The sequence below is a fragment of the Salmo trutta genome, chromosome 1 (assembly GCF_901001165.1).
Source record: "Salmo trutta chromosome 1, fSalTru1.1, whole genome shotgun sequence".
Taxonomy (NCBI): Eukaryota; Metazoa; Chordata; class Actinopteri; order Salmoniformes; family Salmonidae; genus Salmo; species Salmo trutta.
The window spans coordinates 5,460,365-5,475,752 of NC_042957.1; the positions used below are offsets into that span (position 1 = coordinate 5,460,365).

The 15,388-nt window shown below is 45.7% G+C and overlaps 1 protein-coding gene across 2 annotated transcripts; it reads right to left on the minus strand.

The window, feature by feature from the left end:
• Nucleotides 1–1,277: 1,277 nt before the first annotated feature.
• Nucleotides 1,278–11,687, minus strand: si:ch211-63o20.7 (Serine/threonine-protein kinase pdik1l-B-like). Of its 2 annotated transcripts, none has more exons than XM_029698481.1 (4): nt 11,527–11,687; nt 8,731–9,521; nt 5,170–5,401; nt 1,278–2,344 (listed from the first exon to the last, which is right to left on the minus strand). In XM_029698481.1, the coding sequence occupies exons 1-4, from the start codon at nt 11,528–11,530 to the stop codon at nt 2,106–2,108; spliced, it is 1,266 nt and encodes a 421-aa protein (XP_029554341.1). In that variant the 5' UTR covers nt 11,531–11,687; the 3' UTR covers nt 1,278–2,105. The 2 variants fall into 2 exon arrangements, with proteins under 2 accessions (XP_029554341.1, XP_029554426.1); XM_029698566.1 differs by having other exon boundaries at nt 8,731–9,589; nt 11,527–11,686.
• Nucleotides 11,688–15,388: the final 3,701 nt, after the last annotated feature.

Here is a 15,388-nt window from a genome sequence, read left to right on the forward strand (position 1 = left end):
ACAGTGCATTCTGAAAGTATTCAGACCCCTTCACCTTTTCCACATTTTGTTACGTTACAGATATATTCAAAAATGAATTAATTTATTTTCCTCATCAATCTACACACAATACCCTATAATGACAAAAGTGAAAACAGGTTTAGACATTTTTGAAAATGTATTACACATTTTTTTTAAACTGATATACCTTACTTACATAAGTATTCAGACCCTTTGCTATGAGACTCTAAATTGAGCTCCGGTGCATCCTGTTTCCATTGATCATCCTTGAGATGTTTCTACAACTTGGAGTCCAAATTCAATTGATTGGACATGATTTGGAAAGGCACACACCTGTCTATATCAGGTCCCACAGTTGACAGTGCATGTCAGAGCAAAAACCAAGCCATGAGGTTGAAGGAATTGTCCGTAGAGCTCCGAGAAAGGATTGTGTTGAGGCACAGATCTGGGGGAGGGTACCAAAACATTTCTGCAGCATTGAAGGTCCCCAATAACACAGTGGCCTCCATCATTCTTAAATGGAAGAATTTTGGAACCACCAAGACTCTTCCTAGAGCTGGCCGCCCGGCCAAACTGAGCAATCGGGGGAGAAGAGGAAGGTGACCAAGATCCCGATGGTCACTCTTCCACTGAGAAATGCTGGAGCTCTGTCAATTGGAGAACCTTCCAGAAGGACAACCTGCTCCAGAGCACTCAGGACCTCAGACTGGAAGTTGAACCTTCGCCCCAACAGGACAACGACCCTAAGCACACAGCCAAGACAACGCAGGAGTGGCTTCGGGACAAGTCTCTAAATGTCCTTGAGTGCCCCAGCCAGAGCCCGGACTTGAACCCAATCGAACATCTCTGGCGAGACCTGAAAATAGCTGTGCAGCGACACTCCCCATCCAACCTGACAGAGCTTGAAAGGATCTGCAGAGAAGAAATGGGAGAAACTCCCCAAATACAGGTGTGCCAAGCTTGTAGTGTCATACCAAAGATGACTCGAGGCTGTAAATCACTGCCAAAGGTGCTTCAACAAAGTACTGACTAAAGGGGCTGAATACTTATGGAAATGTGATATTTCAAATTCTAAAAACCTGTTTCTGCTCTGTCATTATGGGGTATTGTGTGTAGATTGATGAGGGGGAAAAAAAACAATTGAATCCATTTTAGAATAAGGCTGTAACGTAACAAAATGTGGGAAAAGCAAAGGTCTGAATACTTTCCCAAATGTACTGTTATATGCAAAAATAACTGAGCATCATATTGATTAAAGACACTACTGACAGACTCAAACTCCATAAATATGTATTTATTAAATCACATTCCCTTAAAATAAAATGTTACAGTTTAATACACGTATATGCATCAAGTGGTATCTTCAAGCATGGCTACAATCATTCAAGTAAATTACATGATTAATGAAATAATAAATATTAGGTGCAAACCATTTCTGACCACAACGTAGGCCTATAGTCTAGCGAACCAAACAGTGAAAGCATGTAACGTACTGTTTCGTAGCATCGAAGACAAAAACACCACTCTCCTAACCCAGTAGGTCTATTGATGTGCCTAAAGAACAGTTAGCTTCCCTCAGAGAGTCAGACTAGGGCCCAGTTTCCCAAAAGCATCTTTAAAGCTAAAGCTAGGTACATCTTAGAACCATAGGTTCCTATGTAGCAGTAGTTGTTCCTGGTGACTTGGCGCTTACATGGTGCTGGCAAGTTAACACAAGTTTCTAATTGACCATAAGATGGCTAGAGCATTGGGTCACCAAGGTTGTGGGTTCAATTTCTGTAGGGACCACATACAACTGAATATATTGATAAGAAGAGAAGCACCAGTGGTTAGCATGGTACTGACAAGTGGCAACATCAACCCAACGTTGTGGGTTTAACGCCATCATGGTCCTTCACACAGCTAGCAGATAAGACTGACTGTTCAGTATATTAGATATAGAAGCTCGGTCACCGGCTATGCATCCCATTCCCCATCTAGGGCACTTATTTTGACCAGGGTCCAATATCCCAGTATAATACACTACTTTTAAACGAAACCCTAAGGGCCCTGGTCAAAAGTAGTGCACTATATAGGGAATAGGGTAACCTTTGGGACGCAGACCGTCACTGTGCGTCCTCCTCAACGGCAGAGCGGACCCTGTCTTCCAGCTGGGCGGCGGTGGGCCGGGCGTCAGGGTCTGAGGCCAGCATGTCCAGTAGCAGGGTGCAGACAGCCTGGCCAGGAGGGGGCGGTAGAGAGGGGGCACGGCGGGACTTCATGGGGATACACACCTGAAGGTCTGGGTTCTCACACAACGCCTCGCCCAGGGGCATCAGCCAGCGGGCCTTACACACATACGCACCTGTAGGAAAAATACAGTATATCAGTACTAACACCTTTAAGGAGTCTGTACGTTTCCCAGTCAAAACAGATGGCTAGAGTTTATGCATATACTTTGATGATATTTTGTGATGTTTTTTTGTTCCTTTTGGACTTCGGTGAGGGTCTTTCCCCCCCGGATGTTCAGGCACACCATTTCCTCCCCCCCCCCGGGAGGCAACTTCGGAGTCGAAGTCCACGCCCAAACATCTGAGTTTGATGTAAAATTGCACAACAAAAATGTCAAAAGTAATGGACAGATTTCTAGAGTTCTCAGATTAATTCGGACAATTTTTAGATAGACCATGATGCTACAGCATCTCAAAATGGACAAACAGTACTATTGCTGCATTTCTCATTTTTCAAGCAAAGGTCTTGAGAATATGTAGGTACAGACGTTCGGTTAGCCGAGTTCTGCTAGGCGCCAGCTGAACTGAAACATGCTGACGCCTTAAAAACACCTGTAGGACCACACAGGTACAGGACAGATATCAGTATTGCATTTTCAGTGAAAATAGAATATTTATATGTAGAAAAAACAACAAGCCCTCATCTTGATCCTTCAACCAGGAGAATATGACCGATTGTAATAATTACTGGAGTAGAACAATCATCCATTCATGGGCTCTGGGAAGACAACAAAAGGAGGCAGAGGAGAAATGAGCCACTACTTTACTGGCCTAGGAAATTTCCCTCCCTCCCCAACTCACCTCATCCATCCATTCACCCACCAAACCATGGGCAACATAATGAAGCCTCAGTTTACCGTTTTATATTCAAATCCAGTATTGTCTTCGGTAACAAAGACATTTTCATTCAGGTTGATAACCCACTTGAAACGGAGGTGGAGAAGTAAGGTAGCCATTTTAAAGAGAGGTGGAGAAGTAAGGTAGCCATTTTAAAGAGAGGTGGAGAAGTAAGGTATTTTAAAGGAGGTGGAGAAGGAAGGTATTTTAAAGGAGGTGGGGAAGGAAGGTATTTTAAAGGAGGTGGGGAAGGAAGGTATTTTAAAGGAGGTGGGGAAGGAAGGTATTTTAAAGGAGGTGGGGAAGGAAGGTATTTTAAAGAGAGGTGGGGAAGGAAGGTATTTTAAAGGAGGTGGAGAAGGAAGGTATTTTAAAGGAGGTGGAGAAGGAAGGTATTTTAAAGGAGGTGGAGAAGGAAGGTATTTTAAAGGAGGTGGAGAAGGAAGGTATTTTAAAGGAGGTGGAGAAGGAAGGTATTTTAAAGGAGGTGGGGAAGGAAGTTATTTTAAAGAGAGGTGGGGAAGGAAGGTATTTTAAAGGAGGTGGGGAAGGAAGGTATTTTAAAGGAGGTGGGGAAGGAAGGTATTTTAAAGGAGGTGGAGAAGGAAGGTATTTTAAAGGAGGTGGAGAAGGAAGGTATTTTAAAGGAGGTGGAGAAGGAAGGTATTTTAAAGGAGGTGGAGAAGGAAGGTATTTTAAAGGAGGTGGGGAAGGAAGGTATTTTATTGTAAACCTGTAGCAGAGTGTTTTCCTCCAACAGAGCTGCTCGTTTTACACCAGACATTTTAGAGAATGAAATATGACAGTCTATATTCTACTGCATCATCATCCTCCGACTCTGAAGAGCCAACATTTAAACCGGAGCACTCATATTCAAGGATCAGCATAACTAACCCCTCTGAATCTTTTCACAGATAGTCAACATACATTTGTTTTCCATAGGCTGCCACAGGTCAAGACAACACACACTCCTTCCCCCTGTTGTTCCTGTGTGGAGCCCTCCCTCCCTCCCTCCAACTCACCCAGTTGTTCCTGTGTGGAGCCCTCCCTCCCTCCCTCCCTCCAACTCACCCAGTTGTTCCTGTGTGGAGCCCTCCCTCCCTCCCTCCCTCCAACTCACCCAGTTGTTCCTGTGTGGAGCCCTCCCTCCCTCCCTCCCTCCAACTCACCCAGTTGTTCCTGTGTGGAGCCCTCCCTCCCTCCCTCCCTCCAACTCACCCAGTTGTTCCTGTGTGGAGCCCTCCCTCCCTCCCTCCCTCCAACTCACCCAGTTGTTCCTGTGTGGAGCCCTCCCTCCCTCCCTCCCTCCAACTCACCCAGTTGTTCCTGTGTGGAGCCCTCCCTCCCTCCCTCCAACTCACCCAGTTGTTCCTGTGTGGAGCCCTCCCTCCCTCCCTCCAACTCACCCAGTTGTTCCTGTGTGGAGCCCTCCCTCCCTCCCTCCAACTCACCCAGTTGTTCCTGTGTGGAGCCCTCCCTCCCTCCCTCCAACTCACCCAGTTGTTCCTGTGTGGAGCCCTCCCTCCCTCCCTCCAACTCACCCAGTTGTTCCTGTGTGGAGCCCTCCCTCCCTCCCTCCAACTCACCCAGTTGTTCCTGTGTGGAGCCCTCCCTCCCTCCCTCCAACTCACCCAGTTGTTCCTGTGTGGAGCCCTCCCTCCCTCCCTCCCTCCAACTCACCCAGTTGTTCCTGTGTGGAGCCCTCCCTCCCTCCCTCCCTCCAACTCACCCAGTTGTTCCTGTGTGGAGCCCTCCCTCCAACTCACCCAGTTGTTCCTGTGTGGAGCCCTCCCTCCAACTCACCCAGTTGTTCCTGTGTGGAGCCCTCCCTCCAACTCACCCAGTTGTTCCTGTGTGGAGCCCTCCCTCCAACTCACCCAGTTGTTCCTGTGTGGAGCCCTCCCTCCAACTCACCCAGTTGTTCCTGTGTGGAGCCCTCCCTCCAACTCACCCAGTTGTTCCTGTGTGGAGCCCTCCCTCCAACTCACCCAGTTGTTCCTGTGTGGAGCCCTCCCTCCAACTCACCCAGTTGTTCCTGTGTGGAGCCCTCCCTCCAACTCACCCAGTTGTTCCTGTGTGGAGCCCTCCTCCAAGAAGGTGAGTCTCTCCAGGACGGCCCAGAACATCACCCCCAGGGAGAAGATGTCTGCCTGGGCCGTGTAGCTGAGGCCACCCCACACCTCTGGAGCCATGTAGAAGTCAGAGCCACATGTAGAGGAGAAGTGCTGTCTGGTGTCTCCTTCCATCCCCTGGCTCCCCTCAACGCTCATCTTACTCAGGCCAAAGTCAGCCACCTAAAGGAAGGTAGTGTGGAATGGAAGATTGAAGACAGTGAAGACAGTGAATATTATTACAGTATCAAGCTGAGGATTTAAATGAACTGTCTGTGTTTGGCTGTTAATTAAACAAACAAACAAAAAAATACTAGCTAATGAACCGTTCACCCTTTTAGTAGAACTTTTCTTACAGTTTGTCTATGTACTTTTAAGTTGGGACCATGGTTGCACCGGTGTTCAGTACAACCATGTTATAATGGCGCCGGAGGGGATGGCTGCCGTTTTACGGGCTCCTAACCAACTATTATTTTGTTTTACTGCATTGTTTCTAACTTATTTTGTACATAAATGTTGCTGCTACCGTCTCTTATGACCGAAAAGTGCTTCTGGATATCAGAACAACGATTACTCACCTCAAACTGGACAAAGATTTTTTCCTTTAATAAGTCCGACGCAAAGGATATACTGCTTTCCGGAGACAAGGCCCAAATAGCCCGTCATTCGCGTGAAGAAAAGGTGGAGATACAAAGGGAGAAGGTCGGGGTGCCTTGTGAGGATTCGTAGGAGTGTGAGTAAATCACCACTCCCATTGGTTCTATTGGCCAACGTGCAATCACTGGAGAATAAACTGGATGATCTATGGTCGAGACTATCCTACCAACGGGACATTAACAACGGCAATATCTTATGTTTCACCGAGTCGTGGCTGAATTAAGATACGGATAATATAGAGCTGGCTGGGTTCCGTGCATCGGCAGGACAGAGTGCGCAATGTCTAATATTAAAGAAGTCTTGAGGTACTGCTCGCCTGAGGTAGTGTATCTACCAAGAGAGTTCTCATCTATATTATTCAGAGCAGTCTATTTACCACCACAAACCAATGCTGGCACTAAGACCACACTCAACCAGCTGTATAAGGCCATAAGCAAACAAGAAAATGCTCATCCAGAAGTGACGCTCCTAGTGGCCGGGGACTTTAATGCAGGCAAACTTAAATCTGTTGTACCTCATATTTACCAGCATGTCACGTGTGCAACCAGAGGTGGGGGGGAAAAAACTCGACCACATTTACTCCACACAGAGACACGTACAAAGCCCTCCCACCATTTGAACAATCTGACCATAATTCCATCCTCCTGATTTCTGCTTACAAGCAAAAACTAAAGCAGGACGTACCAGTGACTTGCTCAATACGGAACTGGTCTGATGATGCGGATGCTATGCTACAGGACTGTTTTGCTAGCACAGACTGGAATATGTTCCGGGATTCATAGCTGTTCCGGGATTCATACCTGTTTGGTAGATGAACTACCAAACAGGCAAAGAGTCAAAACAAGACTAAGATTGAATCCTACAACACCGGCTCTGATGCTCGTCGGATGTGGCAGGGCTTGCAAACTATTACGGACTACAATGGGAAACCCAGCCGGGAGCTGCCCTGTGACGTGAGCTAAAATGCCTTTTATGCCCACGTCGAGGCAAGCAACACTGAAGCATGCATGAGAGCACCAGCTGTTCCGGATGACGGTGTGATTACCCTCTCCGTAGCCGATGTGAGCAAGACCTTTAAACAGGTCAACATTCACAAAGCCGCGGGGCCAGATGGATTACCAGGACGTGTACTCAAAGCATGTGCAGAACAACTGGCAAGTGTCTTAACTGATATTGTCAACGTCTCCCTGACCGAGTCTAATACCTACATGTTTCAAGCAGACCACCATAGTCCCTGTGCCCAAGAATGCGAAGGTACCGCCCCGTAGCACTCACGTCGGTAGCCATGAAGTGCTTTGAAAGGCTGGTCATGGCTCACATCAACACCATCATCCCAGAAACCCTAGACCCACTAATTCGCATACCGGCAACAGATCCAGATGACACAATCTCTATCGCACTCCACACTGCCCTTTCCCACCTGGAAAAAAATAAACACCTAGGTCAGAATGCTATTCATTGACAACAGCTCAGCGTTGAACACCATAGTGCCCACAAAGCTCATCACTAAGCTAAGGACACTGGGACTAAACACCTCCCTCTTCAACTGGATGCTGGACTTCCTGACGGGCCGCCCTCAGGTGGTAAGAGTAGGCAACAACACATCCGCCATGCTGATCCTCAACTCAGGAGCTCCTCAGGGATGCGTGCTTAGTCGTCTCCTGTATTCCCTGTTCACCCACGACTGCGTGGCCAGGCACAACTCCAACACCATCATTAAGTTTGCTGACGACAACAGTGGTAGGCCTGATCACCAACAACGATGAGACAGCCAATAGGGAGGTGGTCAGAGACCTGGCAGTGTGGTGCCAGGATAAGAACCTCTCCCTCAATGTCAGCAAGACAAAGGAGATGATCGTGGACTACAGGAAAAGGAGGGCCAAACAGGCCCCCATTAACATTGACGTGGCTGTAGTAGAGTGTGTTGAGTGCTTCAAGTTCCTTGGTGTCCACATCACCAACAAACTATCATGGTCCAAACACACCAAGACAGTCGTGAAGAGCGCACGACAACACCTTTTCCCCCTCAGGAGACTGAAAAGATTTGACATGGGTCCCCAGATCCTCAAAAAGTTCTACAGCTGCACCATCGAGAGCATCCTGACTGGTTGCATCACCGCCTGGTATTGCAAACTGCTCGGCATCCGACCGTAAGGTGCTACAGAGGGTAATGCGTACGGCCCAGTACATCACTGGGGCAAAGCTTCCTGCCATCCAGGATCTATATACTAGGCGGTGTCAGAGGAACGCCTAAAAAATTGTCAAGGACTCCAGTCACCCAAATCATAGACTGTGATCTCTGCTACCGCACGGAAAGCAGTACCAGAGCGCCAAGTCTAGGTCCAAAGGGCTCCTTAACAGCTTCTACCCATAAGCTATAAGACTGCTGAACAATTAATCAAATGGCCACAGGACTAATTACATTGGCAACTCCCATCCTCTGCATTTACCCCTGCTGCTACTCGCTGTTTATTATCTATGCATAGTCACTTTACCTCTACCTACATGTAGAAATTACCTCAACTAACCTGTACCCCCACACATTGACTCGGTACCGGTACCCCCGGTTTATATCCTCATTGTTATGTAATTTTGTGTTACTAAATAAACTAAAGTTAAAAAATAAAATGAAGTAAATATTTTCTTACGTATGTTTCTTTAACTGCATTGTTGGTTAAGGCCTTGTAAGTAAGCACGGTAAGGTCTGTTGTACTGTTGTATTCGACGCATGTGACAAATTACATTTGATCTGGTTACACTGAAGTGTTCAGTTGGGACCGTGGTTACACTGATGTGTTCACCTTCTTAGCACGCACACACCCCTTTCACTTCCCTTTCAATGTTGGCGCACCTACCTTGATGAGAGGCCCATTAGGCGTGAGCGAGACAAGCACGTTGTCTGGCTTCAGGTCTCTGTGTACAATGCGGAGGCGGTGGAGGAAGGCTATGGCGGAGCTTAGCTGCTGGACCACGCTGTGGTTCCTCTGGCTGTCTGGAGGTCTGGACAACAGGTAGTGGTTCAGGTCTCCCCCATCACAGTACTCCATCACCAGCCACAGGGCCAAGCAGCGCCTGGGACCACAGTTCTCCTTCTCTCTGGTGGGGGCAGGTCTCTTTCTGGGCCTGGAGAGGCCAGACATTTTCCTCACAGGCGTTTTGGACATGGATAAGTCAGAGTTAGTTGTTTCCTGGGATTTGGACATGAAGAAGTCTGACTCTGAGTTAGTTCTCAATCTGCTCTTAAAGAGACCACCTGAGTTAGTTCTGTTCTTAGTTTTAGACCGGGAGGAGTCTGACTTAGTCCTTTTCTCCTCCTGGTTCTGCTCTATCCCCACCACGCTCCCTTTTAGGGCGCTCTCCACCAGGTCCAGAGGCAGCCTGCCTGGCCTGAGGGGCTGCAGGGTCTTGGGTCCAGTCTGCAGCAGGCAGCCATGGAGGGCGATGACGTTGGGGTGGTTCTTGGCCGTGGCCCTCATGGCCCACAGCTCCTGGAGGTAAAGCTCGATGCACTCTGGGCTACTACAAGGCAGGCGTTTTATGGCAACCCGCTCGCCTGTTTTAGCCATGTGGCCTTCGAAGACCACCCCGTAGCTGCCTCGCCCGACCTCCCTCTCAAGGGTGTACAACTCCTCCATCTTCTGACTCACTATATAAACAGGAACTTGGATTGTTATTAGATTCTTGGTTTGAAGTCAGTGTTTGAGTTTACCATGTCTGCAAAATAACAAAAATATTGTGAGCTAGTTGTAGCTATCATGAAATTGATGAGACATGATATGATCTCAGTCTTTCCAGTTTGAGCAAATAAACTTAGCAACAAGTAGCTCTCGAAAAGCCAAAGGTTCTTCCAGCATACACCCTTTTGGGTTATCAGCTGATTGTATGGAGGGCAGCTGGGACCATGTGAACTACAATCCCACTACAATTAGAAACGTTAATAGCCCTCACTTGCAATTTGTTTTTACAAACATCCGGAAGTTAACAGTGAAAAGAATCTTTCAAATACAAAAAGACACAGTTAAATGTACATAGTTTAGCAAAGTCGCATCCTGGTTGCACCCGACAGAATTTTCAAAACATGATACGAAACTTTGTCCCCAATTATGCTCAATTGGCCAGAATCTCAATTGCATTTCCTTGATTCCTCTTTGTCAATATCCATTGGATGAGAAGGCCAGAGGTCCCTCCCCTGTGACCTTCTCCTCCAATGGATTTTGAGAAGGAGACGAGAAAAGAGGACGCGAGGAGTTTACAATTGAGATCTTCCCAGAGTCACTAAGAGGGGAAAGTCTAAACGGTATCCTTGGGACATCCCAACTCTGATGTCACCCCATTGAAGTTGAAATGTAAAACAGTTTAGGCTAGGTAAGGGTTATGGCTAAGGTTACGGTAGGAGTTAAGGTTACGATGTCCCAAGGATTCCGGATAGCACTAACCCTAAGGCGCTGCACGATCATTCCGATGTCTGCATTGGCCATGCAGCATTTACAGTGATATGGCCTCTGCAGAAGTCAGGGCATTCATACTTCTTGCGCTTCTCCGGGCAGAGCAGAGCTTTTGTCAAGGAAGTAAGTTTGTATTTATACAGGACCTCCCACCTTCACCTACCATCAACCAAGCATGTCAATGTGGAGCCGTCTGCATTGTTCCAAAATTTAAGAGGCACACAAGGATGTGGGTAAGGACTCAATTTGGCCTCTACATGCCTCCAGAGACTTCGCAATTGCATCACACCATCCATACTGCACCTTTGACCACATGTTCGGATCAAGCATAAATTCTCTTAGAGAAAGGATCTCTGAGGAGTGTAGTCTCAGTTAGGCAGTGTTCTTAAATACAGGCAGGTGCAACTTTACTAAACTGTGAACATTAACTGTATATTATGTATTTGAAACATTATTTCTCGCGTATATGAATGTTAAGTTTCAAATGTTTCCAAAACTATATCGAGTACAAGGCGCATTTGAGTTTAGACAGAGGATTTAGTGAATAGCCCATAGGCCGGTAGATGGAGTTCAACTGGTTTAACAAACGGATCCCACGTGGACCGTTCATAAATAAAACTTATATTCAGCTGCAAATGCGTCGACTTCCTCTTTAACTCGATTTAAAGTCGATTTGGTGAAAAACAACAGGGAAAATACGCATAACGTTACTTTCTTTATGAAACAATGTTCCACCACTAATGCTAGAGTGGCTGCACTATAATGCCTTTAGATGGCAATATGAAAATGTAACGTTATATACTCATGTTTACTAACATTTCCCATCTGTTTTAAATGGGCAAATGTTAGCTACCTAGAAGCCCGCGAGAATTATCTAACGTTAACTAATTTGTCAACATGTTTGCTAACAGGCATTAACAGTAGCTAAAGTAGTTAGCTAACGAGATAACGTTAGCTAAATTGTCGACTTTACTGACTATAGTAAAATGTGGGTACCTAGCTAGTTGAGAAGACCTTAACAGTAGTAATGTTCTTTCAACTGACTCTCACATTTCAAAAATAATTGACCAGAATTGCATATTTAAATCGCTTGCCTTGGTAACAACTGAGCGTTCTTCTCGTTTGAGTTACGGTTGGCTAACTGGTTAGCTTGCTAAACGTATCGAGACATTTTTAACTGAGCTACATTACGTAAATTACACTTACCCATAGAGTTGATATTTTTGTTCACTAAAAGTTAATTATAGCTATGTGTATCTGTTAATAACTTGACTAACAGATTAATCTGAAACGGACAACAACATCGTCGAGTCAAATGAAAACAAAGATGGATTTGCAGAACTTTCGTCTCCTTTTGGAACGTCCCGCTCTTAGACAAACGTGCGCTGTGATAGGCTACAGAACCGTACGTAACAACGTTTACTTGTATCATTGGCCAATCAACGAAGATGCATGTTTGATATAATTCGAAATGTCCAATGTCGGAACGTTTCATATAATTTAATCAAAATGGTGGATAAATGAAGAAAGTTCACTCAGGCAGTTTGCTGTTGAGAAAAACGTGTCAATTGCGGTCTACTTAACTAGGTGTCTCCCATAGACACCAATGCAATCAATAGCAGCTGGGTAGTCTACTTGGTTCATTGACGGTCAGTAGACACGTTTCCATCCAGTTTTTATGCGAGTAAAGTCATACTGTAATACAAAAAAATTATCACAACATCTGTGATGGAAACAGGTCGTTTCGGTACAATTTTATATATGCCGACAGATAATTTATTCACTTCTCTGAAATCGCAGTAGATAGCCACGCTCGTCTGAGTGTGCCAGAGCGCAGAATTGCTAATTAATTTACAAACACCAGTTGAATATGGCTGGTGTCAGTAAACATCGGCAAAAAAGCGCAATTAAATTGTTGCAAGCATCACATTTAGTCACCAACGCTCTGGATAACATGAAAACAGCCTAACCAGCTCTGCTAGGGCAAGTAAAATGGTCAGAGTGAGGTGTTATCTCATTTGTGTCTGGAAGTAGCTAGCAAGTTAGCCCGTTAGCCTTGGTGCTTGACTGCAGTTGTGAGGTCAGAATGCTCGGATCAACCCTACTCCTCAGCCAGAGCATCCAGTGTGCCCTCTGAAGGCTCCAAATGCAAAACACTCTGGATTTATGAATGGACAATCTGACCATGCTGAATTTACGGCCAGATGGCACTCTGGCACTCCAGATTTAATTTAGGAACACACCCTACCTGGTGGGATCTTTTTGTGTCAATAAAATTAATTATGCAATAAATGGTGGTGGCTTTTTTGCTAAAGTTTACTGACACCGGCCATATTCAACAGGTGTTGAGCGTTTGTAAATTCATCAGTTATTCTGCAGTCTGGCACACTCAGACGAGTGCTCTGAAATCAGAGTAGATAGCCAGAGTGAATTTACGAACACACACTTGGAGTCATGCGAGGATATGGCTTGTGGTCCTCCCACTATGACTCAGGAAACCATGCAGTTTATTAGGCAAGAGATGAAATAACTTCAGAGTGGTAAAAGTGCAAATAATATATACTTAATTCAATATTGGACAGTAGTTAGGCTACACCTAATGGAAACAGGTTATTTTTTACTTGAAATGATTATTACATATTTACTTGTTATTCAAACACTATTGAATTGAGAAATAATCATTAGAAATCATGTCAGATTGACGAAATGTATTTTAAGTATTCATGTTTAACAACTCAAATACCTAAAAAATGAATCAAAGACTCCTTTCCAATGGAATATCAAGGGTCTTATTCTGGTGACATGATGATCGATGCTTTGCTGCCGTTTGACTAATAAAAATCATCTGTCTCTTTTATCCATAATCTCATGATGTAGTAGTAGTCTACACCAGCACTGTATCTTCCATCTGTTAGCTAGAGCTCACTACATCATCACACACATTACCTGACACCCTAGACCTACTTTCATTTGCATACCACCCCATCCATTGAAGATGAAATCGCCATCACACTGCACACTCCCCTATTCCATCTGGACAAGAAGAATACCTATGTAAGAATGCTGTTCATTTGACTATAGCTCAGCCTTCAACACCATAGTACCCTCCAAGCTCATCATTAAACTCGGGGCCCTGGGTCTGAACCCCGCCCTGTGCAACTGGGTCCTGGACTTCCTGACGGGCCGCACCCAGGTGGTGAAGGTAGGACACAACACCACTACGCAGATGCGCAACACAGGGGCCCTACAAGGGTGCGTGCTCAGCCCCCTCCTGTACTCCCCGTTCACCCATGACTGCATGGCCACGCACTCCTCCAACTCAATCATGAAGTTTGCAGACAATAGGAGTAGGCTTGATTACCAGCTTACAGGGAGGTGAGGGCCCTGGCAGACTGGTGCCAGGAAAATAACCTCTCCCTCAACGTCAACAAAACAAAGGAGCTGATTGTGAACTTCAGACAGCAGAGGGACCACACCCCTATCCACATCCATGGGACCGCAGTGGAGAAGGTGAAAAGCTTCATGTTACTCGGCGTACACATCCCTGACATGGTCCACTGACACAGACAGTGTGATGAATCCGGTGCAACAGCACCTCTTCAACCTCAGGATGCTGAAGAAATTCGGCTTGGCCCTTTAAACCCTCAAACTTTTACAGATGCACAATTGAGAGCATCCTGTCGGGCTGTATTACCTCCTGGTATGGCAACTGCACCTCCCGCAACCGCAGGGCTCTCCAGAAGGTGCACACTGCCTGCCCTCCGGGAAACATACAGCACCCGATGTCAGAGGAAGGCCAAAAAGATCATCAAGGACATCAACTACCCGAGCCACTGCCTGTTCACCCCGCTATCATCCAGAAGGCGAGGTCAGTACAGGTGCATCAAAGCTGGGACAGAGAGACTGAAAAACAAATTCTATCTTAAGGCCATCGGGCTGTTAAATAGCCATAACTAGCCGGCTACGACCCGGTTACTCAACACTGCACCTTAGACAGTTGAATGTACAGTTGAAGTCGGAAGTTTACATACACTTTGGTTGGAGTCATTAAAACTCGTTTTTCAACCACTCCACAAATTTCTTGTTAACAAACTACAGTTTTGGCAAGTCGGTTAGGACATCTACTTTGTGCATGACACAAGTCATTTTTCCAACAATTGTTTACAGACAGATTATTTCACTTATAATTCACTGTATCACAATTCCAGTGGGTCAGAAGTTTACATACACTAAGTTGTCTGTGCCTTTAAACAGCTTGGAAAATTCCAGAAAATGATGTCATGGTTTTTAGAAGCTTCTGATAGGCTAATTGACATCATTTGAGTCAATTGGAGGTGTACCTGTGGATGTATTTCAAGGCCTATCTTCAAACTCAGTGCCTCTTTGCTTGACATCATGGGAAAATCTAAAGAAATCAGCCAAGACCTCAGAAAAAATGTGTAGACTTCCACAAGTCTGGTTCATCCTTGGGAGCAATTTCCAAATGCCTGAAGGTACCACGTTCATCTGTACAAACAATAGTACGCAAGTATAAACACCATGGGACCACGCAGCCATCATACCGCTCAGGAAGGAGGCGTGTTCTGTCTCCTAGAGATGAACGTACTTTGGTGCGAAAAGTGCAAATCAATCCCAGAACAACAGCAAAGGACCTTGTGAAGATGCTGATGGAAAAAGGTACAAAAGTATCTATATCCACAGTAAAACGAGTCCTATATCGACATAACCTGAAAGCAGGGGCGGAAATCCCGGGGGGGACACGACCCCCCCCCATCCTTGGAAAAATATGATTTGTCACCCCCAATATATCACTGAAACATAACTATGTAATTTAAATAATATTAATAATACGCAATGAAAGCAATTGTGCTGATTATAGACACTTAATAGCGCATTTTTAAGTTTCAAAAGATTGCGACCCCACCACCCTTTGCCTCACAATGTTTTGATCCACTGCCAGTTCCTTAGTTGGCAAGGTAACAGAGGGGTCATATCTACTGTCTGAAAGGCACTCAATGAACGTAACTGACGTGAGGTTAATCCAGTCAATCGCGCACACACACTAGCT